This window comes from Malaclemys terrapin, chromosome 17 (assembly GCF_027887155.1).
Source record: "Malaclemys terrapin pileata isolate rMalTer1 chromosome 17, rMalTer1.hap1, whole genome shotgun sequence".
In the NCBI taxonomy this organism is placed as follows: Eukaryota; Metazoa; Chordata; order Testudines; family Emydidae; genus Malaclemys; species Malaclemys terrapin.
The window spans coordinates 14,250,540-14,274,577 of record NC_071521.1 but is presented as its reverse complement, the minus strand read 5'-3'; the positions used below and the strand labels follow the sequence as shown (position 1 = coordinate 14,274,577).

At 43.3% G+C, this 24,038-nt stretch overlaps 1 protein-coding gene across 7 annotated transcripts in view; it reads left to right on the top strand.

Moving 5' to 3' along the window:
• The window catches only part of LOC128825375 (collagen alpha-1(XXVII) chain B-like), a 230,647-nt gene that overhangs the window by 43,179 nt on the left and 163,430 nt on the right, over window positions 1–24,038 (top strand). For all 7 annotated transcript variants that reach the window (XM_054007835.1, XM_054007836.1, XM_054007842.1 and 4 more), the window contains 4 exons: window positions 6,531–6,584; window positions 13,200–13,253; window positions 15,311–15,364; window positions 23,517–23,561. In XM_054007835.1, the coding sequence (XP_053863810.1) occupies window positions 6,531–6,584; window positions 13,200–13,253; window positions 15,311–15,364; window positions 23,517–23,561 (207 nt within the window). The remainder of the gene's footprint in view (window positions 1–6,530; window positions 6,585–13,199; window positions 13,254–15,310; window positions 15,365–23,516; window positions 23,562–24,038) is intronic.

Below are 24,038 nucleotides of genomic sequence, written 5' to 3'. Positions count from 1 at the left end.
GGAGGGCCTGCCTGTTCAGCGTTTCACTGCTCAAAGCACCTGAGGCAGGTGCTGTCCTGTACGTTCTGTTACTCTGCCCATGGAGAGCTATACCACGCTGAATCTTCCTCCTCTGCCAAGAATGTGGGTGTAAACTGAGATTAAAGGGCTAGCCATGTTGGAACATATCAAAATCAGTTATTTTTTACCATTTTAGGACTATTGCCAGACAACGCCCTTGTCTCTCCATAGCTGAGCTAGACATTTTAAATGGGACTTTCATAACCTTTGGGCTTGATCACTGCCGTGCCCTGGTTACTGGGTTGGACTTCCCACTACACCAGCAGCACATTGCCTTCCACTTAGTCAGACTGGGACGCTTTGGAGATTTCGAGTGAGATGGATGTCTCCTGTTTTGATCTTGCTAACCCCATGTTCTGTTCATCTCCCTATGTCTCTGATCCTGCTCCCACTGAAGTTAATACTAAAACTCTTATTGAATTCAATAGTATAGGAACACTCCCTTAAACTAGGGATCTGGGTGTTTATCTTATTGCACATCTTATCACTGAGTGGTGAGAATTCTGATCTTGCAGGCTTTTGCTTGGACTGAAGACTGGTCCCCTTTTTAGGCTGGCTTTTGGTTAATGTTTCCTACAGTTGTGCTGGAAAAGTCTGCCTGTGAACTGTGTTAGGTACATTATTTGTTAGCCCATGAGTTTCTGATTGGAAGTTTAGCCATAGATAGGGCTACAGATTCGTTATAGCATTTTTAAAATAAAAAATCACAGAGCAGTCATGGTGAATTCCGTAAAAGTCACGGATTTAGTGATTGCGCCATGATTTTTGTTAAAAAAATGCCCTGACAGATATGGGGGCATTGACCATCTGTAGTAGCACCTTCCGCCCCAGCACCACAACCCTAATCTTGGTCTGAGTGGGGAGGGGAGCTGGGCCCAGACTAGGGTGACCAGATGTCCCGATTTTAGGGTCTTTTTCTTATATAGGCTTCTATTACCCTCCACCCCCATCCCGATTTTTCACACTTGCTGTCTGGTCACCCTAACCCAGACCCACGAGACAGCAGCCGCTGCTGCCGGGTGAGTCACCAACACCAAAAAAGGTCACAGCTGAGCAGGAAAATCACGCTATCTGTAACTCTTTTCCCACCATGACAAAGCTGCAGCTGAAGCTATAGATTCCACATTTCCAGTTGGATGCTGTGTCCGTGTCAATTGGCATTGGCTGGTCCCAGTTGGAGGTTGTGCTGCTGCCTATAGCTTTCTTGTTGAGAATTCTGACTTGTATTCTGCTGGATAACAAGTCGCATGAATATGCACCAAAAGGAGACCAAGCTGTAAAATGGGATTTGAGCTGGGATGTTTGACTCTGAACTTCCATAACAGCTGAACTACCCTCGCTTTATAAATCTGGCTTGGCGCTTTAGACCTTGCGCTGGACTGCTTGCATTCACTGCTGATGCATGACACATTGTAGGATCTTGACTTTATAGAGATGTTGCTGCTCTAAGCTCTGTCATTAAAACTAATCCCTCTATAATTAGGACAATTTTTTCTTTGCACAGTTATGTGGCTCTAAATATTTCCTTGATCCCAAAGACCCTAGGGAAATGCTTTAATCAGAGACAGTGAGGAAAAATGGTCCAATGATTACGGCACTAGCCTGGGACTTGGGAAAAAATGTGTTCAATCCTTGCTCTGCCAGACTTCTCATTCTGTGAAACATGATGATGTACATAAGAACACCCAGACTGGGTCAGACTAATGGTCCATCTAGCCCAGTATCCTGTCTTCCGACAGTTCCCAGTGCCAGATTCTTCAGAGGGAGCTAATAGAACAGGGCAGTTATTAAGTGATCCATCCCCTGTCATCCAGTCCCAGCTTCTGGCTGTCAGAGGCTTAGGGACACCCAGAGCATGAGGTTGCAACCCTGACCATCTTGGCTAATAGCCATTTATGGCCCCATCCTCCATGAACTTATCTAATTCTTTCTTTGAACCCAGTTATACTTTTGGCTTTCATAACATCCCCTGGTAATGATTTCTGCAGATTGACTGTGCATTATGTGAAGAAGTACTTCCTTATGCTTGTTTTAAACCTGCTGCCTAATAATTTCATCAGATCACCTCTGGTTCTTGGGTTATATGAAGAGGTAACTAACACTTTTCTATTAACTCTCTCCACACCATTCATGATTTTACAGATTTCTGTCATATCCCCCCTTAGTCGTCTCTTTTCCAAGCTGAACAGTTCCAGTCTTTTTAATCTTTCTCCATATGGAAGCTGTTCCATACCCCTGAGCAACAAAAATGCTTTTCTCTGTATCTTTTCCAATTCTAATATATCTTTTTTGAGATGGGGGACCAGAACTGCACTCAATATTCCAGGAGACAGCATACCATGGGTTTATATAGCTGCATTATGATATGTTATGTCTTATTATTTAATCCAGGGGTAGGCAACCTATGGCACGGGTGCCGAAGGCAGCACGCAAGCTGATTTTCAGTGGCACTCATACTGCCCGGGTCCTGGCCACCGGTCTGGGGTGCTCTGCATTTTAATTTAATTTTAAATGAAGCTTCTTAAACATTTTAAAAACCTTATTTACTTTACATACAACAATAGTTTAAAAAGAAGAATAGGAGTACTTGTGGCACCTTAGAGACTAACAAATTTATTAGAGCATAAGCTTTCGTGGACTACAGCCCACTTCTTCGGATGCATATAGAATGGAACCATTTGTTAGTCTCTAAGGTGCCACAAGTACTCCTATTCTTCTTTTTGCGGATACAGACTAACACGGCTGTTACTCTGAAACAATAGTTTAGTTATATATTATAGACTTATAGAAAGAGACCTTCTAAAAACGATAAAAGGTATTACCGGCACGTGAAACCTTAAATTAGAGTGAATAAATGAAGACTCGGCACACCACTTCTGAAAGGTTGCTGACGCTTGATCTAACACTTTCCTAATGGTTCCTAACATTCTGTTAACTTTTTTAACTGCCACAGCATATTGAAAGGGATGTTTTCAGAGAACTATCCACAGTGACTCCAAGATCTCTGCCTTGAGTGGTACAGCTAATTTAAACCCCATTACTTTTATGTATAGTTGGGATTATGTTTTTCAATGTGCATTACTTTGCATTTATCACGATTGAATTTCACCTGCCATTTTGTTGCCCAATCACCCAGTTTTGTGAGATCTCTTGGCAGTCTCCTTTGCACTTAACTATCTTGAGTAATTTTGTATCATCTGCAAACTTTGCCACCTCACTGTTTACCCCTTTTTCCAGATCATGTATGAAATTATTGATCAGCACTGGTCCCACTACAGATCCTTTGGGGACCCTACTTCTTACCTCTCTCCATTCTGAAAACTGACCATTTATTCCTATCCATTGTTTCTTGTCTTTTAACCAGTTACTGATCCATGAGGGGACCTTCCCCTTTATCCCATCACTCCTTACTTTGCTGAAGAGCCTTTGGTGAGAGACCTTGTCAAAGACTTTCTGAAAGTCCAAGTACACTATATTCATTGGATTACTCCTGTCCAAGTCTTTGTTGACCCCCTCAAAAAGTTCTAATAGATTGGTGAGGCATGACTTCCCTTTACAAAAGCTGTTTTGACTCTTCCCCCAACAAATCTGTTGGCTCAACAAATGCTCATGCTACAAGATGTAATAAAAAAACACTATGTTTATTACACTAAATAAACATTAAGGCTGTGTCTTTCGAAGGCGATTAAAGGCACTGAATTCCTTTGTTAGTTGTACACTAATTCCATTTGTCTCCTTTGGAAATCACAGCCTGGGAGATTTGGACCCAAACATGCAGAAGTGATGACAGCAAATATTACAGTCTCTCTCAGAGCTGAGAAAGCAGCCAAATAACTTTCTCTTTATCCACCAATCTATGCTCCTCCTTTAAATCAAGAGTAAATGAAACTACTCCTACTGGTGGCATCAAGGTTGTGCATGTTGGCAGAATATGAATCTTCAGAATTGACTCTTCAAATTGCTACACCTCCCAGGAACTTGTTCTGGGATTTAGCAGCATTATTACGTCTGCCTGGAAAGCTAGCAGATTTCATCTGCTCTGTATAAAGCCTGAGATAATTTATACTTAGTTTCTTATTCCAGATAGTGCCTTAAATAGTCTTTGGAAAATATGTTTAGTTCTTTTAATAAATGATTTAAAAGGAGATATTGCTGTATATCATCTATTGTAGGTATTTTACAGTGCCTACTGCCCTTCGTATTTGGGCAGGGAAAATTGCTATAGCTTTTTGAGTGAGGGTCACAGACTATATTTTTAATCATTTATGTATCTATTTTTTAAATGAACAAATCATTAAAATGCCACTGGGGAAAACTGAAGCTCATTTTCAACAGGGACTTTACTCTATACCAATCATAGTATGGATTTGCATTCCAGTCTCATCAGAGCCTCTAAAAAGGCAAAATTTCAAGTGCTTTCCAGGGGATGTGCCCTGAAGGTTAAACAAGTAGTTAAACCATTAAAATTTCATTCTAGCAAGTACTTCTGTTTCCCCTTATTTCAGCTCTCAGAAATGTGCCTGCTGCTTATTCTATCATGCCAAGTAAATTGCTCTAAATGTATACAGTCTTCTTGATACCCCAAATCTCTGCTCCCTCTGGGGCTTTTGCTGCTATTTTGGTTCCTGATGAGGATGCAGTTATGTCCACAAAGCGTACTTTATACTGATGTAGTAAAGCCACCTCCCATGAATGAAACAAGCTAATCTGGTAGAAGCACAGCTTTGCTGGAACAGCTGTGTCTATGCTAGGGACTTCTGCCAGCACAGCTCTGTCGGTCAGAATCACACCCCTGACAGACATGGATTATGTCTCTATTACAGACTTCTGCCAGCATAGCTAAGTTTTATGCATTATGCACCCTGGTACCGTACTGAGCCTAAGCACAAAGCCTCCAAGGCTGCCAGGAGTTTAAAGGTCCTATTGTCTGCTAGCATAATTACGCTGAATAGTGTCCCTAGGGAGGAAGTCAGGTCACATAGGAAATATGGTTGCAGAGAAGCTCTTAGACTTGAGGCCTGGTATTAACTGAAGTCAGGAGCTGTGTGGAAGCCCAGCACACCTGAGAGATCACTGCTTTACTGACATTGCTAACGCAGTTGCAAGTGGTTAGTGGGTTGCTCTCTGAAGTGGTTGCTGGCACTTTGCATATCTGCACTCTGGTGGGAGATTCCTGCAGTTGTGCATTGATGGGAACGTAGGTTTTTAAACCATCTCGCATCCCCTGTGTCTCTGCATTGCAAACTGCTCATGTTCTTGGTCTTGTTACAGTACTATTTGCCATACAAGAACAATCTGCTAACACTAGGGTTACCATATTTAAGGTTTTAAAAAAGAGGACACTCCACGGGGCCCTGGCCCCGCCCCAACTCCACCCCTTCCCCAAAGTCCCCGTCCCAACTCCGCCCCCTCCCCTGAGCGCCCCGCATTCCCCCTCCTCCCTCCTAGCCACGCAAAACAGCTGCCCGAGCGCTACCAGCTTCGTGGTTTGCCGGGCAGCCTCCAGACCCGCTGCACCCCCGGCCAGGCACTTCCCCTCCTGGGCTCTGGCTGCATTGGGGAAGCGCCCGGCTGGGGGCGCAGTGGATCTGGAGGTCTGGGGGCTGCCCGGCAAACTGTGAAGCCGGTAGCGCTTGGTCAGCTCAGCTCTTCAGCTACACAGAGCTGAGGTGTCTGGGGGGAGCAGCAGCAGCCGCCGCCACCGCAGGGAATCCGCCTGCAGCTCACAGCCTGCCGGAGCTGCTCAGGTAACAGGGGACTGGGGCAGGGATGCCGGCATTTTCCCAGACATGTTCGGCTTTTTGGCAATTCCCCCCGGACGGGGATTTGAGGACCAAAAAGCCGGACATGTCCGGGAAAATCCGGATGTATGGTAACCTTAGCTAACACAGAGTCAACCCTGTCCAGCCACAGTGCCATTATCTCCTTGTTACTGCTAAGAGGGCCACCTAATCAGTGTTCTGCTTAAGCCACCTCCCTCCTGGAAGGAGCATACTGCAGCTATATATTTCATGGAGAGGAAGAGTGACTGAAATGCTCCCACCAGCTCTATCCCTTCTGCTGCCAGGAATGGCTTTTCTTAATTACAGATGTTTCGGGGATAGTGGCCTGGTCTGCACTTAAGTATTGCCTGCATAGTTATGTTGGTTAGGAGTGTGCAAAACTCTGACCAACATTGCTTGCTGGCAAAAGTCCCCATGTAGATGTAGTGTTGTTGCGGCCCCCCCCCCCAGGTCCTCTTTTCAATCTAGCTTATTGTGTTTGGGGACCTGAATCACATCTAGGAGGGTTTGCAGGTATAGCAAAACCTTTCTAGTATAAAGAAGGCCTGTGTCATTCCCGGGGATTGGACTGAGCCTGGATTTGAGCTTCCTCAAAGTTCAGGGGCACTTGGAGCTGGGGTTTTGGGCGCCATCCATATTGAATAATGTTGATCTGTATAGATTTATTATGTCTCTGTTTTGTTTTAGGGTCCTCCTGGTCCCCATGGAAACCCTGGCCGCCCTGGTCTACCTGGCCCTAAAGTAAGTATTTGCCAGTGTGAAAAGCTTTTGCCTTCTAGCTCCAGAGGAGACCCCAGTAAGGAGAGAGAGCATATAAGGCTACTCGACCCCCCAGGGGAATAATTGTAAGGGCTCTTTCACCATCTCCCGTGCGCACCACACTGCGAGGTCCTTTCCCTACACCCTGTGAAACTCCCTGCAGCATTGCAAGGCCTGCCTTCCCCACCCTCAAAATTCACCAGAGGCTCCCAACAGCACCACGGAGGTCTTCACCCTCCACAAGATCAGACGTCCATCCTGTAAGCACCCCGACTGTTGTTCAGCTGCTTTGGGCTTCTCCTCTGGACTCTTCAGCACCCTTAGTCAGCTATGTGACTGTGCTACCCCAGTCCAGACCGCCCAGACAGCAGAACTGGCGAAATCTTCCTTTGTCTGTCTCCTCCCTTCCCTGAAATCCCTTCCATCGCTCCTCTTCCCCTCCAAAATTCCACCCGGACTGTCCGTTCTTTGCCTGATGCCCCCTTTAATACCATGCAAAGATCCACTTCAGAGTCCTGGCCAAGATTTTGGGAACAGTCAGCAAAGAGGTTGTCCCCAAAGAATCCATCCCAGGTTTGACCCTGAGCACAATACCTGCAAGGACAAAACTCTGGGGGAGTGAGTCACTATCCTGTCACTGACTGTGCAGTTACCTCCAACACAGCGGAAAGTGTCAAAACTTAGTGCTTTGGTTAAAGGAGATCCTAGTAACCTGGGACATAATATCCTACCCGGCCCCTAAAGTCCCACAGTACATCACCTCTTCTGTGTATTCCAAGTTTCCCTAGTTGCTGCCTTTTGGATGTCCTCTGCTTCCCTCCCCATCCCAGCCCCGCCAAATTCTATGCTCCTTCCTCTACTGATTGCCCCCAAAAGCCTTTACTTCTGCCCCTCTCCTTTTTCTTTCCCCGCCTCCCATACAAAAGTTCCCCTGCTGCCACTGCAGTTCAGTAATAGCACCGCTGACAGTACAGCATTTGGGGTATCAAAGATTTGGCCAGTCAGAAGCAAGGCCTCGTCTGGCTGACTAGAATACATTGTTAAAGATGTAGATGAAAAGACGGACTAATTCCGGTGTGTTGGCCAACATTCCCTCTTTCAGAAACTTCCATTCTAATATCCAGCTCGATCCATTATATAAACACATTCTCTAGACAATGTAAAGGTTCTAGAATGGATTCTATTTGAGGCCTGACCTAATCAGAACTAGCTTTAGAGCTACTGGTGGCCCAAGTGAGACCAGAAATTAGTGTCCTATATAGGACCGGAGAAAGGAATGCAGGAGGAGGGAATCAGTGAAAATCTCTCTAATAAGCACTAACAAAATGAAAATGCTTAGGATTTCACATCAAAGTGAAGAGAAGGTTCATATAAGAGTAGATTCTTTTCATTAGCACATCAGTAGGAAGAGAGGTTACAATTGCTATTGATGTTCTGGGGGAAAGAGTCTAGCAACCTGGCATTTCTGCCTCTGCTTAATTAAAAAGCAGGCACCAGAGATGTGCTGGTGCATAGCAGCTGTTCTGTATTTAAAAGTGTAGTTATATGGTCTGAAAAGTAAGGTTATAAAATGTCTATATCTTGGTATTCTGTATTTATTCCCTGTCAATGGCTTCCGGATCTCACTTCTTGATTTCACTTTGTAAAACTCAACATCTTTTTATCCTAGCTGACAGCCCTGCAAACTGAACATGGGATCTGCAAATTCAAGTTTTTTTGTGGGGGAAGCCAGTTCCCCTGGCCTTGTACATAGCAAAAAATCATCATGGGGTACTAACAATTCTATAGTCCCAGCTTTCTTCTCTCCAGCTGTCTTGACCCTACCATTTGATTTTTATATATAATATATATATAATATATATATATATATATATATATATATAATTTTTTTTTCTTCTTCTCTTTCCTCTACACCATTCTGAACAGGTGGACTTGAGGCATTAAATGTTTGATGGGAAGACAAATGGAGCAATGCATATCATAGATGCATTCTAGTTACAGTGCTTTTCCCTACTAAGGTGCAGTCAAGTTATACAGAATAGTGGGACACAGTTGACAACTTGGAGAAAACAATGCTCCCTTCCCCACCCAACCCATAAGAAAAACTCCTCATCCCCAAGGCAAGCTACACTTCACAGTATGCTTTGATGATCAGCACATCTTGGGGTTTATTGGATGACTGTGGGGAAGCAGTCCTGGAACCGAGCTCCACGTGCACTGAGAACACCCTACATTCAGCTCTGTCAAATTCAAATCTTTGGACCTGATAGCTGAAGAGTTCCTTGATGAGTTCTCTTGATCACCATTCGCTGATAGCTGAAGAGTCCCAGCTGCCCTCCTTGCTTGTAGGTGCACTAGGAAAAAGAGGTGGCTTCAAAGGAAGCCAGGACCCAAACTGTAGTTCAAAGTTAACATCATGAATTGCATCCAGAAGTAAGTTGGGAGTCCAATACTGTCTATGCAGCAGAGGTGATAAATGTTTCATGCGTATGACTCTGATAGGCACATGGGCCTCCAGCTAGTGCACAATGTAGAGTTTCTGAGCAGCCTGGTTAATCATATCTGTCTAACTTCTTGTCAATGGCTTGAAAAGGTCCCAGTAAAGGAAAAGAGAGAGCCTCTAGGCTGACAACCATCAGCTGTGGTAGGTGGTTCATCACGATGGTTTCCAAGGCAGAGGGAGAGCTCAGTGTCCCTTAATAATGTGAAAACCATAGCTAAGTCTTGGGCTGAGAATGAATCTACATCTGGCCAGAGAATCAGCTGAGCAGCGACATAGTTCTGCTGGAACTGAGGGTGCTGTCGCTCCCCCTGGCTTGAAGTGGTTTCCATCATATAAAGGGTTTACAGTTTGGTTCAATGGCTCTCAGCATGTACAAATTGTTCCAGCACCCCCGAGCAGTGACCTTTGCAAGTTTTTGCAAAACACTATACAGACTGGGTAGCTCTATCTCTTCAGGTGCCACCTCTTGGCAGGCATGTACGGAGTGCTGTGGTTTTCTCTTTCCTTCGTGCCCCACTTCATTTGGCTGGTATTTAAAGCCCAACTTCTCAGACTCGGGAAGAAGGAGAGCAGAATAGACTTTGCACCATCTCTCATTTTCGTAATGAATCCACATTGCATTAATCTTGACAGGTGGGCTTCCACATTTGGGACCTGACTTTTTATCTGGAAGTGCTGAGTGTCTACAGCTACAACTGAACTTAGTGGGCACTGCAGGTGCTCAGTATCTCTGAAAATCCATCCCCTGACAGGCAGGCTAAGTAGTGCTGGCCTCAGTTTTTCCTGTTGAGGCACTCAGGCAGCTAGCGGAGGTCTTCCCTAGATAGCACTTTATAATAATAATAGCTTGGAAAAAACAAGCAATCCAACAATGGAGACCAAACTTTCCCAGACAGATACAGCTTGGAAAATATGACTAGAACAAATCTCTGTCACTGAGGAAGAGAACCAGGAGCATACTTATTATCAGCTGAATTAACAGGGCACTGATAAGGCCAGGCGGTCAATTGCACATTAGGGATTTCGTGATAAATTTTATTTGACCAAGGGGTGGGTGTGTCTGTGTGTTTATACCATAGTATAAAATCACTTGTAGGTTTATACTGCATTTTAGAGCTGTCCTGTTACATTGTCAAACAAGAGAATTTTTTTAAATGTACCCCATGTTAAGAATTCCACCTTGTTCCTGTCCATTATGGTTAATCTTAATAGGCATATGTATTTAAAAAGTTCTTTTAAATAGTACTATATATATTTTTGAGCCAAATTCCCTGCTGTTGTAAATGGGCACCGCTTCTCTGGAGTTCACCCATTTGTACCCCCAGAGAATTTAAACTGTCATTTTTTTTCTCAAATATCTGTAATACTATAACTGTTTAAATGAACCTCTTGCCACTTTGCATTTCTTTTGTTGTCTTTGGCAACAGCAGGTGACTTCATGTCTAGTTAGGGAAGATGATGATAATCTCTCAATTTGACATGGACTTCTGTTGTACTAAAGACCTTGCTTGTTGACTTGCTAATGACTTGATGTAGATCTGCCGATAGCATTCGGTGTTGAGGGAAGGGTTTCTCCATCAGCCCAAGCATGTTTTGTAAAGCTGTGTAAAAGCTGTTGCTGGAATGGGGATTGTCTCTCTCATCTGGAGGCCTTTTGGACTGAAATGTTAGTGGCTCTTCTGAATAAATCTTCCATTCTATAATGATACAGAGAGGATAAATTTCCTTTGGGAGTGTGGTTTGGCTCTAGAAACTTTGATGTTTAAAACACTGCTAGTAGTTGGATTTCTGGGATGGAGTATTTTAATTTCACAACTCCTGACTTTTTACAGATTGGGAAAAACCTTTTTTCATGTTAAAAGGGAAAACAATATGGCCTGTTAGTTAGAGCAGGGAACTGAGCATCAGGATTCCTGGGTTCTATTCCTGGCTCTACCACTGTCTTGCAGTGTGATTTGGGGGTAAGTCAAGCTCTCTGTGGCTCAATTTACCCACCTATATAATGGATCCAATAGTGTTGACCTCACAAGCATGGTCTGAGTCAGTGTCTTGGTACAGTGCTTTGAGATCCTCCAGTGAAAGGTGCTATAGAAGTTCAATTAGCACAGCAGACCCTCGCTTGAACGCGCGTCTGTATAGCGTGATTTCGCTTGTAGCACGGGACCGCGCATAGATCCTGATTTTAATTAATTACATTGGGATCCATGGTAACGCGTTCCCCGCATTAACGCGGGACCGCACATGGATCCAAAACCCTGGGTTGAAACGGGGGTCCAGTGTACTTAGTTTACACTACTCTAAGTGATCAAGCTAAGTAGATGTGACTGGGAAGGGAACATAAAGTACAGACATCTGCCTGCAGGAAAAAATGCTGCTTTTGCAGAATAAAAAATGCTCCACAGTCCATGAGGACACTTACAGCGACCATATTAATCTGCTCCCAACAATAGCAGGTCCCATAAGCAGCTCAGAGGCCTGCAAAGGAGGATGCCACAGAAGGGAACTGCGGGGATGATAACAGCTGCATGCAAAGTGAGATTATCTGCATGACTTAATTTACTGTTTGGCAAACCCAGAAGTCTTCATTCAGAATTTGAACAGATACATCTGCATCAAATCAGCAGTGCTCTCTACAGTCTACATCCAAGAAATCTCTCTGACCAAACCTGTCGGCTTGTGGAGGACAGAGGGAAAGGGAGATTTACGCTGTGTGGAAGTTTGGAAGGAAGTGTCAACATAAGCACATCACAGTGAGGATGGAAGAATAGCTGCTTATCTAGCTGTAACCGGACCGTTATGCTGTTAATGAGAAACACTGGTTAAAAATACTTTTTCGCAACTTTCATGAAAGAACCTCAAAGCACGTGACAAATATTAATTGACCCTCACAACTGTCCCATGCAAGTCGGTAACTGATGCCCATTTTACAGATGTTCATACAGAGATTGTGACTTACTTAAGATCACAAAAGGGAAGAAACTATAGAGGCATAGCACTGAGACTTCTGAGTGTTAGGTACCAGATTGTAGTAGAGATACTAGACAGATCTAAACTTCTTCGGATGCATCCGAAGAAGTGGGCTGTAGTCCACGAAAGCTTATGCTCTAATAAATTTGTTAGTCTCTAAGGTGCCACATGTACTCCTGTTCTTTTTGCGGATACAGACTAACACGGCTGCTACTCTGAAACTAGACAGATCTAAGGTTCTGCATGTGCTGAAGCCTACCTGTGACATGCCAGAAGAATCTAGTATGTTCCAACCTTCTGCCCTCACATGCTCCCAACTAATTCTCTGTGTCCTGTGTCCCATTTGGCCAAGCCCCACCTGCTAAGAATTTGGGCTGGGTTTTCCAAAGGAACCTATTGGAATTAAGTGTCCAAATTCTACTGAAATTCTAGTTGGGACCAGGGCACCCAACTCCCTTTGGCTCCTCTGAAAACCCCGATCCTAAATCCTGATTTCTCTGCAGGAGCAAGAAACCTGCAACTTGAGTCTCAGCTGTGGGAAGGGAAAATTAAGAATACTACCACTTAAGATATAATGTGCCTCTTTCATCTGCCAGCTTAGAAACCCTGCTACTGCTCTTGAGTCTTGCCGCTGCTAGCTCCTAATTAGTATACTTTTCCCTCTGGTTTCATCTGTCCCCTACAGTTAAATCCGGAAACAGCATCTACAGTAAGTTGCTGACCCATACTACTTAGCAGTAGCAATGGGCGTGGAGTGTTGTTTTGTGATGGTAATTTATAGGGGAAAACTTGGGGTGGGGAGGGTGGGAAATCACAACTGTGCAGCAAATATGGGAAGTCATGGCATTGCTTTCTTCCAAATATTTCTCTGGTTCTTTTAATGCAACCAAAAATAGTTAAAAACCTTTAGTGCTGTAGCAGCAACGAACAAGTTAAAAAACACAACCCTAGCCCGTGCTCCAGTAAAGTGGAACCAGATAAGAAAACTTTCACAGGTGTGGGAGGAGGGGATGAGAGGAGGCACAATAAAATCGTTTTAGAAGTCTAAGGCTCCGTTCAAACAAGACCAAATGTATAAAATTTGGGTTCTCTTCAAATATGGTCATGAGATTAATTCTTTGTTTCAGGGCCAAAAAGGTGATCCTGGGCTGTCACCTGGAAAAGCTCGTAATGGAGAGAAGGTAAGCATCATTTTTATTATTTATTAGACAGAGATTGGGGCCCCGTTGTTCTAGCAGCTGTCTATATACCTAGGAAGAGACAGTCCCTGTTCCAAAGAGTTTACAATCTAAGCAGAAAAAGCCCCAGAGGTTCTCACTTTACAGATGGAGGGGACTAAAGAATTAAGAGATTGTCTGCACTTCAGCCAGAGGTGTGATTGCACTTGTGTAGGCATACCCATATTAGCTTTAATCTGGCTAGCATGGCTAAAAGTAGTAGGGAAGACACAGCTGTGCTGGTTTCAGCACAGGCTGTATAAGCATCCCTGGAACCTTGAGAATGTGCCCATATTCCCAGCCCATGCTGGGGTCTGTGATTTGCTCAAGATCACAGAGGGATTCTGCAGCAGAGCTGGGAATTAACTTGGATCTTTTGATCCAGTGGCTTAATTGCAAGGTCCGCCTAGCTGTCTGGGGTGAGGGGGAGAGATTTATCTTGATCATCATACTCAAAGTAGGTTGCATATATGCTCACCCTGGTGTGTGAGACTAGATTTCCCCCCCCACACACACACTGATGTCTAATCAAATCAGTGCAAACCATGCAAGAATTTTGGGGTTTAGCCTTTGTTAAAGATCAAGGGGTTCTATTGCTAAACCTTTTCAATAAATTAAGATCTGAGTTTTGCTGTTTCACAGTGAATTGGTTTTTACTGATGTCTGGTAATAATTTCAATATTTATGTGAACCCCTAACAGAGGAACAATCAGAGTTCCCTAATGTGTGTATTGATTTGTTCTTTTATTAGTGCCAGCACACTTCCTCCTTCATAACTCGTGTCCAATACAATTAAACTCCCTCTCCCTCCCCCCACATCATGAAACTTTTCCTATTCATGTACAGTTAATGGAAAGCATCGGCCATGAAGGGATTATTTAATTTGAAGCCAGGTGCCTTTGGGCCATAAATTAAGACACCCAAAACCCATAAAGATGATGAAGTTAGAGATCGTTGAAATTATTCTTTCAGCTCACCAGCATGAGGTGCCCTTGAAATGTTTTGAGCTGCTTCAGAATGGGTAAGATGTGGAAAGCATCTGCCAGAAAGATGTGTAACCGTTTTCTCACCAAGTATGGCTAGTGTAAGCATGAGTAAAGCCCAGAGTACACTTAGCCCATGTTAACAAGGCCTTGTTCCTGATAGTATTTATAGAAATTCAGAGCTTTCAGCAAGAGTTTGGAGTAATGCCTAATTCTTCAGCTATTTACTCCAAACTCATGTTAAATAAAGACTGAAATAATCCGTCACAGTCGATGCTGAAGTCCTAAGAGTTCGTTGAGTCTAGTCAGAGAAAGCCAAACTGTACTGTAAGTAAGGAACCGGATGTGGTATGTAAATAACTTGCACCAAAGGGCCCGGTCCATTCTTAAGATGTTTCTAATACACCAGTCGGGGTTGAATTCAGTCCTTTCCCAGGAGTACAGGCAACCAGCAAATCTCTCCTTCTAAGCAGCCAGGAAAAGATCATTCAACATTGTGTATACAAGGAAAATAATTTTATTCTCAGAGCTATCGGAGACTGAGTTGGAGCAATGGGCTGAGCCACTTTAGTAGTAGTAGGGTAGTTTACGAACCTGGCTTCTGGATTTGACAAATGGAAGCAGCCGATGCCTGTTGTTCATGTTGCGTTTAAAAGACAGGATTCTGCTGTTTAAAATCCTGCCAAAATGCCATTGCAGTGTGCAGCTGAAGGTGATAATTGAAAAGAGGGCTCACATTCTGTTGGTGAAAAACTGGAGTCCCCACAAGAGCTGCAGCTAATTCACTAGTTTACTGTTTAGGCGAGGCAATTAATAGAGAGAGTGTGAATTTACAATTATCTTTTAATGGCACTTTTCTTACTTCTATACGTTCTTTTTTAGTGGATTTCTGAGGAATTAAGAGTACGAGTCACAAATACCAGCAATTCAGCCCCCGTATTGTGAAATCTATTCTATGACAAATAATTTCAGTAAGACCATGTAGCAAGTGGGAATAAAAGCAGCTGAAAACTAATGAGGCATGCTTGTGTTTTGCAGGGAGATATGGGTTTACCTGGTTTGAGTGGGCTTCCTGGACCATCTGGTCGGAAGGTAAGCACATTTTCGTTTCCAGTGAATTAAACCAATATTGTCAATAAATAACCGTAAGTACCCTTCTCAAGCGTCTTTCACTATAAAATTTCAGAGTGCTTTCAGATATTTTAATTAAGCCTCAACACTCAGTGTGGGGGAAGCAAGTTGTTGTTTGTGTTTTACAAATGGGTAAATTGAGGCACCGAGATTAAGTGACACCAGTGAGATCAGTGTTCTAATCCCTGCTTCTGACATGGAGTTCTGACTCCCATGCTGCTTTTCTAGGCCCTGGGGCTAGACTGTCTTTCTAATCTCTGACTCTGTGTATTGACCAGGAAAAGCGGCCAGGCTTAGGTCAGGACATGCTAGCCAAGTCATTCTAAACTTGGTCTGTCTTAGGTCCTTATACAGCCCCCAACACTATAGAATCTGAGCACTTCACCAATTTTAATGTATTTATCCGCCCAGCATGCTTTGAGGCAGGACAGTGCTATTATCCCCATTTCCCCATTGGGAAACTGAGGCACGGAGAGGGTAAGTGGCTTGCCCCAGGTCACACCAGAAGTCTGTGTCAGAGCAGGGAACTGAACCTGGGTCTCCCAAGACGAGCACCCTACCCATTGGAACATGCTTCCTCTAAATGCATCCCCGGCCTATACGTTTGGAGGAGGAGGAGTTTTTCTCCCTGTATTTTGAATGGAGCTTGAAATTAACATGGATCTGCTTTGTTTGCTTCCATATTTGTGCCATCAGCAGCACAAATGTCACCAGGAATGTGCATGGGTCTGAGAATGCCATCAAGTGCTGGAGTGTGAGATTCCTCACTGCCATGTCTCCCCATTGGTGTTTGCTTCCCCACATTAGTGCCCCAATCATGCTAGCACTGTTAATTGTGTTCATGCTTCTAGTGGTGGCAAATTCCACCGCTTGTGTGAGTGTGTGTGGAAGCTCCCCGCCCCCCCAATACAATTCTGTTTTTTGTTTTACCCTGCTGCAAAGTAGCATCAATCTATTGTAGTGGCTGGGAAGATTGAAATAAATGGCTTTCAGGGAGCATGAATGAGGCCTCTCCCAGCCTGGAGATGCTTAAGAACTACCTCCCAACATGGGACTCCTGATTGCTTCTTCCTTACTATTTGATACACTAGTGACTTTGGTAAAAGTTTCAAAGTAGTAGGGATTTCACCTCCAGGTTGCTGATATGGAGCAAGCTCTGCTGATAGTGTCTGGAAGCTGTTCAGTGGCTTATGTGAAAAGGGTCTCAGGGTCTTCATAGCCATTCCCGGTTGGCAAATATTGACATTGCAAAACTGACCATCCTAATTGCCACTCTTTTGATCATCTCAGCAGAGAGGTCAAGATGTGAATGGGTCATTGAGAATGAACTGCCCCTCTAAGCAATTCCCTGGCCCTATTCCGCACATGGGCATGGACGTGCACATGCACCCAAACACACACCCCTACCTCAGTATAGGGGATGTGGCCATTGGAGTAGTGCAAGGTGAAATTTTTTGATTGAAACTTTTTTCCACAAAAAATGCAAATTCAGCAACACAGAAATATTTAGCAAAGTAGTGTTAATTTCACCTGGTTGTGTCAGTTGGGCAAGGGGTTGGGGGAAGGTTGTTGTGTTTTGTTTTTTTTTTTTTTTTTTAATTTAAAGGTTTCCATTTTAACTCTTTTAAATGAAACATTTTGATATTTTGATTTCAAATGACTTTACATTTCTAAATTTCCTTTAACTTTTTCAGTCTAAAACAAATGCTTGAAATTGAAATAAATCATTTTGTTCAACACAAAATTCATTTTTATGGAGGGTTTTTTTTTTTTTTAATTGCTGGTGAACCAAAAAGTCAATTTTTTTTTTTTTTTTTTTTGCCCTCTTCTAATTTGGAGAGCTTCCACTATGCTGCCCACCTGTTCCTGTTCTTTGGCTAGAGGGGTTCAGACTCCAGGACTGCCACTTGGTCCCCTTTCATCCGCACTAGATTCACAGTAGGGGGAGCTGTGCTTATTTATCCGATGCCTAAATACTGGGGAAAGTAGGAGAGGGAATGGAAGTAGAAATCATCAGCAGGGGGCAGTGGTGTTTGTTCCACCTGAGTAGAGCCAAGCAGTGGGCTGACTGGGGCTTAGCTAACCCCCACACTTTGCTTTCACAAACTAGTTCTAATGAATTAGGTGCAAAGAACACAGTTTTCTTAGCATAGCAGCTCATAAAACAAAGCCTTGCGGTTTTGATCAGCAAAATGCAACGTCAGGACAGAATGGGCTTATGGTGGAAAGAATGGAGCAGGAGTAGGAGACTAAACAAATAGACCCAAAGCCAATGCACAGGCCCCACACCTGACTTTGGAAAACCTGAAGCACATTCAGGAGTTGTTGTGGAAGGGGCAGTGGGGGAGTGTTTCTCCTTCTTCAAGGACACGAGTAAGTTGGATTGTGAGATTTTTCCTTCAGTGCAGCAAAAAAGAGGAACTAGCTTGGCAGATGCTTTGGTGCTGCCTGGATTTTATTAGCCTTCTAAATTAAGAAAACTTTTTTAAAAGCTGTTGGAGAAATATTTGGAAAAACAATTTATAATCTGTATTCCTTGCTGGCATCTCCCCAGTGAAAATACCATGGTGTTTGGCTGCAGGCAGGCAGCCCATTTAGCCTACAAGAAAATGGCAGAGTCTTGAAAATTGGCATAAGCAAGCGCAAAAAGGTACTGTTCTTCCATGGGACAATTGAGAAAAGAACATCATGCAGGGGGGTTGGATGGAACCCCATCCATATCTGTCTGCAAACTCTGTGTAAGAACTTCCAAAGAGACAGAAGTTTCCCTCATGGGTTTCTCTCTACCACAAACATTTTTCCTTCTGAAAGAAGCAGTTGGCTCTGCGCTCTTTGAGATGGAGCCGCTACCAAAGGCCTGTAGTTCCGGATGGCATGGTTTGTGCCATAAGCAAATGTACCATGTAAATTTGGTTTGGATACTCTGGTCTCTGAGTGCCCACAAATATTTTTTGCCTTTGCCCAGCTACAGGGTATGTGAAACAGCTGTTCAAACAAGGGATACCAAAAACATTGTGGTGTGGTCTGAGAGAGAGACATTGCTCATCCACTTCACATGGAGTGAATTTTGCTTTTGCTGAACAGCAATTTTAGAGAATGGTGGCAGGACCTGAGGCACCAGAAGGGAAGTGCATTAAAGAAAACTAATAGCTCGTAAATGTCTCTTGGCGTTTGGCTGTCGGATGCAGAATATGACCATCTTGCAAATTGATTCTACTGATGTACTGTGCAACATGTCCTGAGACAGGATGTTGCTGAGGACAGAACAGCTGCTACTGTAGCTGAATGTAAGGCTGTGCATGATATTGAAAGAGTGAGTGACTCACCCAAGGTCATGCAGTGAATATGAGGCAGAGCTGGGAACTTGAACCCAAGTTTCATGGGTTGCCAGCTCAGGGTCCCAGCGTCAAGACCATCTTTCGAAATAGGCTGCATTTAGTGGCCCCTTCCAGCCTGGCATGGCCCGAGGTCTGCTTGTTGAAGCGTGTCCATTTCCCACAGAAATGCCCACTGTCATCGTAGCTATGATAGTGCAGATTATAAATATTGTCACGGCTGAGCAAATCGTTCAGTGAAGTGTAATTTCCCCATGTAGTGACGGCCCCTTGTGTTTAATCGCCCTGTAATCATCAGGAAGTGTATGGATAGGAGAGCAAATGTAATTGTTTTCATATACTCTTCTCTGTTATTTCAGTGCTATTTAAAGAGTATTGCAGCAGGTAAACACTGTCACATATTAGCTAGCCTTAGAATGCATGAGCTTTTTCAGTCCTAGCTATGATTAACTTCGGACAGTGCTAAGCACAGGTTAATGTGAAGAAACACATTTGAAACACCCCCCAAGTTAGCCATAATAGTGAAGAGTATATTTAATAGGATGCAACAATAATATACGGTCTGTGTATTTAACTTGACAGCTATTCATTTGGCTTTATATATAAAAACATTGTGATGCATGGTGCAGACTTTAGCTCAAGGCTTGTTACTTATAGTCTCCAGATCTTCCTCTACTCTTGCTGTAATTGTGGCTAGTAGGAAATCTTATGAAGCAATTAAATTCCCGAATTTTCTAGATTTGCCTTATCTAAAAGAAGCTTTCATACTCGATATTTTTTTGAGGGGAAGAGGAGGAGCTAAAATGTTCCTGATTTTTCTAATGTAATCTCTATGGGAGGATTTTTGGAAAGGGATCTTGCAAGGATCTTTATGAATGTAGCTCAAAAGATCTGTGACTTTTTGAGGGTATCTTTCTGTCTGTGGGGGAATCTCTCCTCATAGCATGAACAATGCTCTTTGATTTTTCTGACCCTAGTGATAGGCTCTGATTTGGATTTGAGATGCACAAGTCACTAACTCTCCTATGCCTGCGTAGATTCTAATTCTAAAATCTAAATCAGGTCCTTGATGTGATCTTTAGGTGGGAGACCATTTCCTCCTTTGGGATGGAGTTTTTGTGCCTTAGGCATAGATTTATTTTGAAAGGGACGTCTCCTTCATTTAGTACCAATTTTGTTACTGTTTATTATCTGTAGAGCACCAAATCTGGGCTTGGCAACACATGAGATATAAATAATGAGGTAGTCCCTCCCCTGCATAAGGTGACAGTCTAAACGAGACAGAGAAAGGGAAATTTCTGTATTGCCATGAAGTGATTTGCTCTCTCTTGGACAGATGGACTTCCAACTCCTAGTTCAGCTACTTGCGTCCCAGAGTTTTGTGCATCAAGAAACTTTTAAAAGAGGAGCAAGAGCCTGCGCTCAGATTTGTTTGAACGTCAGGAACCCGGAAACTTTAAATCTTGACCTTTGCAGCTATGTCTCCTGACAGAGCCTATCCTATGGAGAGGACTGAAAAGGGGCCCTTTTATTTCTCTGGGATAGGAAAGAGGAGACAGCCTCCTAGTATAATTTTTGGCTAGCTGTTCAACTCTCAGAAATGGTGCCCGGCTGATGGCAAGTTGAAAGCATGTTTCAGGTACCCAGCCTGGGATTCCAAGACACTAACTTCAGGGTATCTATATGAAGATGCTGGGCAAGGAGGTTGTTGTACAATACTTAAGCAGCCAGCTCCTTTCATTTGCCACTTATAGCACTGCCTCGTTCTTACCTCGGGATGAAGTTACTCATTCCCTTTAAGGTGTGGTGTCCCCATTCATGCCAGCCCTGTCAGAAGAAGTGGCTGGAGTGGCTGATTATGTATCGAAGCAAAGACATTACATTTTGATGTAGGGCTGCCTGGAGCCCTCTGGAATCCATTTCGGCTCCTGCTGTTTTTCTGACACAGCTAGTCACAGTGACAGAGCACTGGTTCCTGCCGAGTGCCCTTTGCAAAGTGACTGATGTCAGATGTGAGCCCAGGAATCAACCACAGACCCTCTGTGCCTGACTGAGGTGAAAGTCCCACATCCTCCAGGTCCCCACGGAGCAGGAAATAAAGATGGAGGGCAGAGCCAAAAGAGTGGAATAGCCTGGTGTGCTCAGTGGAAACCAATAAGCCCTAGAAACTTTTCTTCATATTTGCTTGATCAGTAACCCCCCCCCCCCCTTACCTCTCAACTTTCCAAAACCCTGGTATGGGCACATGACCTGGGACAAAGATCTAAAACTAGCACAGATTATTAATGCTACCGTATGGGAAAGAAACCATCACTCATCGCTGATAGCTTTGCGAACTGCAATCCCGTGTCTAACCTCCCGTTCCGAAATCAAGAAGCTACCAAAACAAATATCTCAAATTTACTGCTGGTACCCTTGACCCCTCTGGGTTGAGCTTTAGGGCATGATACAGAGACAGCAGGGTTAACTTCTCCCCAGGCTTGGCAAGTGCCATCTCTAGGGCATGAGACTCTCCCTGCTAGTTTAGTCCTTGAACTCTTGGTGAGTTGAGGTTACCATTTGCAATGTTGGCTTTTGTGATCTAGACTCCGCTTCACTAGGAAATGAATGGAGACAATGCCAGGTTGCCAACAGCCTATGGAATGCAACAACTTTTGGTCAGTACCTGCTTGGAGATCCATGGGTGAAAAACACTTTATCCCATTACCTGAGCCATCAGGCCTCTTTGTAACTCTCAATAATATGATCCTGATTCAAAGCCCACTGAAGTCCGTAGAAAGCCTCCCATTGTCGTGATTAGATATTGGATCAGGCCCAGACCCTATGTTATCTAATTATAGAAGGTTCAGCTGTGGCTTACTTCACCCCAGCCATTTGAGCTTTCAATGAAGTCCCAGTGTGTGACTTTTAGTGGCTAGAGAGAGACATGAAACACGGGATTTTGATGTAACAGCAGGATCAAGCATGAAAAATTGAGTCACGAGAGAGAGTGTTTCTTGAAGCCCAAATCTCTGAAATAATGAGTGAAGAGGAACGTGAAGGAGAATGGGAAGTAGCCATGGAGCTTTGTGAGGGCTGCGTTCCATTGCCAGGGAGGAGTTAGGCTGCAAGTCCTAGAAGATCATATGGGAAAAATAAAAAGACAGTTGAGCAGAAGCAAAGTCCCAGTCACTTGTCTGATGAGTGAACTGAAGGGCTGAGCACTTAACCGAAAAGGGTACCATTGTGGCTCCCAGAGAGGGAAAAATAGGTCACCTAACATGTTTGACTATACCACAGTGAGATCTTTGGATCTCCAGTCCAAGACTGGGTATAAAGTTATAGATCAGGAAATAATGAACAGTTATAGCTCAGCCTGAAGGTATTTTGTTGTTCCTATTTTTTTATTTTATTGATATCCCCTCAAGCTTGTTTTAAGTTACATTTTTCTATTTTTTGTGTCCTCCGTAATATCCCAATTATCATGTTAGTTCCTAACTAAATGTAATCTTCTGATCTGCTTTGCCTCTACTTTATGGAGACTAGTTTGTTTTAAATAGCTACAGTAACATAATAAAGGGAGGCAAAGAGTATAAAATCCAAGTGTGTTACTTGATATACAAAGGGAGATCTAAGTAAATCTGGAGAATGTAAACCGCAACTTAAAATGAAGGGTCTGTTTGTTGGCAGTGAAAAACATAAACTCTTTTATCCTCTAATAAAAAGATGTATCACGTAATCTGGCCAGCTGATTACCGGAATACAGTGTCCACTTCTGGTGTCTACACTTCAAAAAGAGGCTGAAAAATTGGAATAGGCTCAAACAAGAGCTACAAGAATAATCTGAGGTCTGGAAAACTTGCCTTGCAATATGAGATTTAAGAAACTCATCCTGTTTAGCTTATCAAAGAAGTGCGAGATGACTTGATCATCTTTAAGTACCTACAGGGGAGAAGATGCCTTATAGCAGTGGGTTCTTTAATCTAGCAGACAAAGGCATAACAAATTCCAAAGACTGAAAGTTGACGCTAGATACATTTGAATTGGAAATAAGGCAAAATAAATAAATGAGGGTAGTTGACCACTGGAACAACTTACCAAAGGATGTGATGGGTTCTCCATGTCTTGGATATCTTTCAGAAAGATCTATGTGATAACTGAACCCTATGTTACTGGACTTGATTCCGGAACTGCTGGGTGAAATTCTGTAGCCTGTTATGCAGGAGGCTAGACTAGATGACCGGAATGGTCTCTTCTGCTTTAAAATCTATGGATGCAATCCTGACTGTATTGAAGTCTGTTGCAAAATTCCCATTGATTTCAATACAGTCAAGATTTCATCCCATGAATCTGATTTAATAGGAATTGGGGGAGAGATCATTGCAGGACACAGAGAATATGACTAGTCAGGTAGATCATTTTGTAGATGTTTTTCCAGTTCCATTCTAAGATCGAGCCCTTCCTAATGGATGACGTTCAGGTGAAAACAAAGCAGCTTCATCTGTGATCCTGAAAATCCAGCTGCGGGTGGTGGTTATTTGCATTGCAGTAGCATTTAGAGGCCCCAACCAAGAACAAGGGTCCACTGTGTTAGGCGCTGTACACACACATAGTAGCTGACCGCCCTAAAGAGCTTAGTCTAAACACACAAAAGGTGGGAGGTGAAAAGTTAGCATGAATCATAAAACCGATTCTAGATTTGAAGGAAACTTCTCTATAGAGCTTTCTTCCCAACTGGGATGAGAAATTCAAACAAAGTTCTGATTATTTTGTTCTGTTACTGTTATATTTTTAAACAGGGATACAAAGGCTACCCTGGACCACCAGGTCATCCTGGAGACCAGGTGAGTGCCCCTTCCAGGTTCCACAATTTAAACTACAAAGAGGGAGGATTTAATCTCTCATCTGCTAATACCCTGAAATCAGACTGAGTCATTTACCAAGCTGTTCAGTGCAATCAAAGTGCTTTTTCGGAGCCAGCCTGATACAGAGACGATTTATGCAGCTAACTCCCATGCTAATCGGGAGTTATGCACATACATTAACCAAACATCAGTGGGGGTAGGGAGAAAGGAAGGACTTAGTTAAGCTTCTAATTTATTTGCAACCTTTATTGCCCAAAGTTGTGCAAGTTTATGCAATGGAAATAGGGGCAGATTTATACTCCTTCTTTTTTCTTTGCATTAAGTTTTCAGCTGGAGTTTACTAACTAACTGCATCATACTAAGTACTTGACTGTAATTCACCTTCCACCCCCTTTTTTTATTTGGATAAGTCTGATGTTTGCAGTAAAATAGCAATGAATAGCAAGGCCTGTTAGA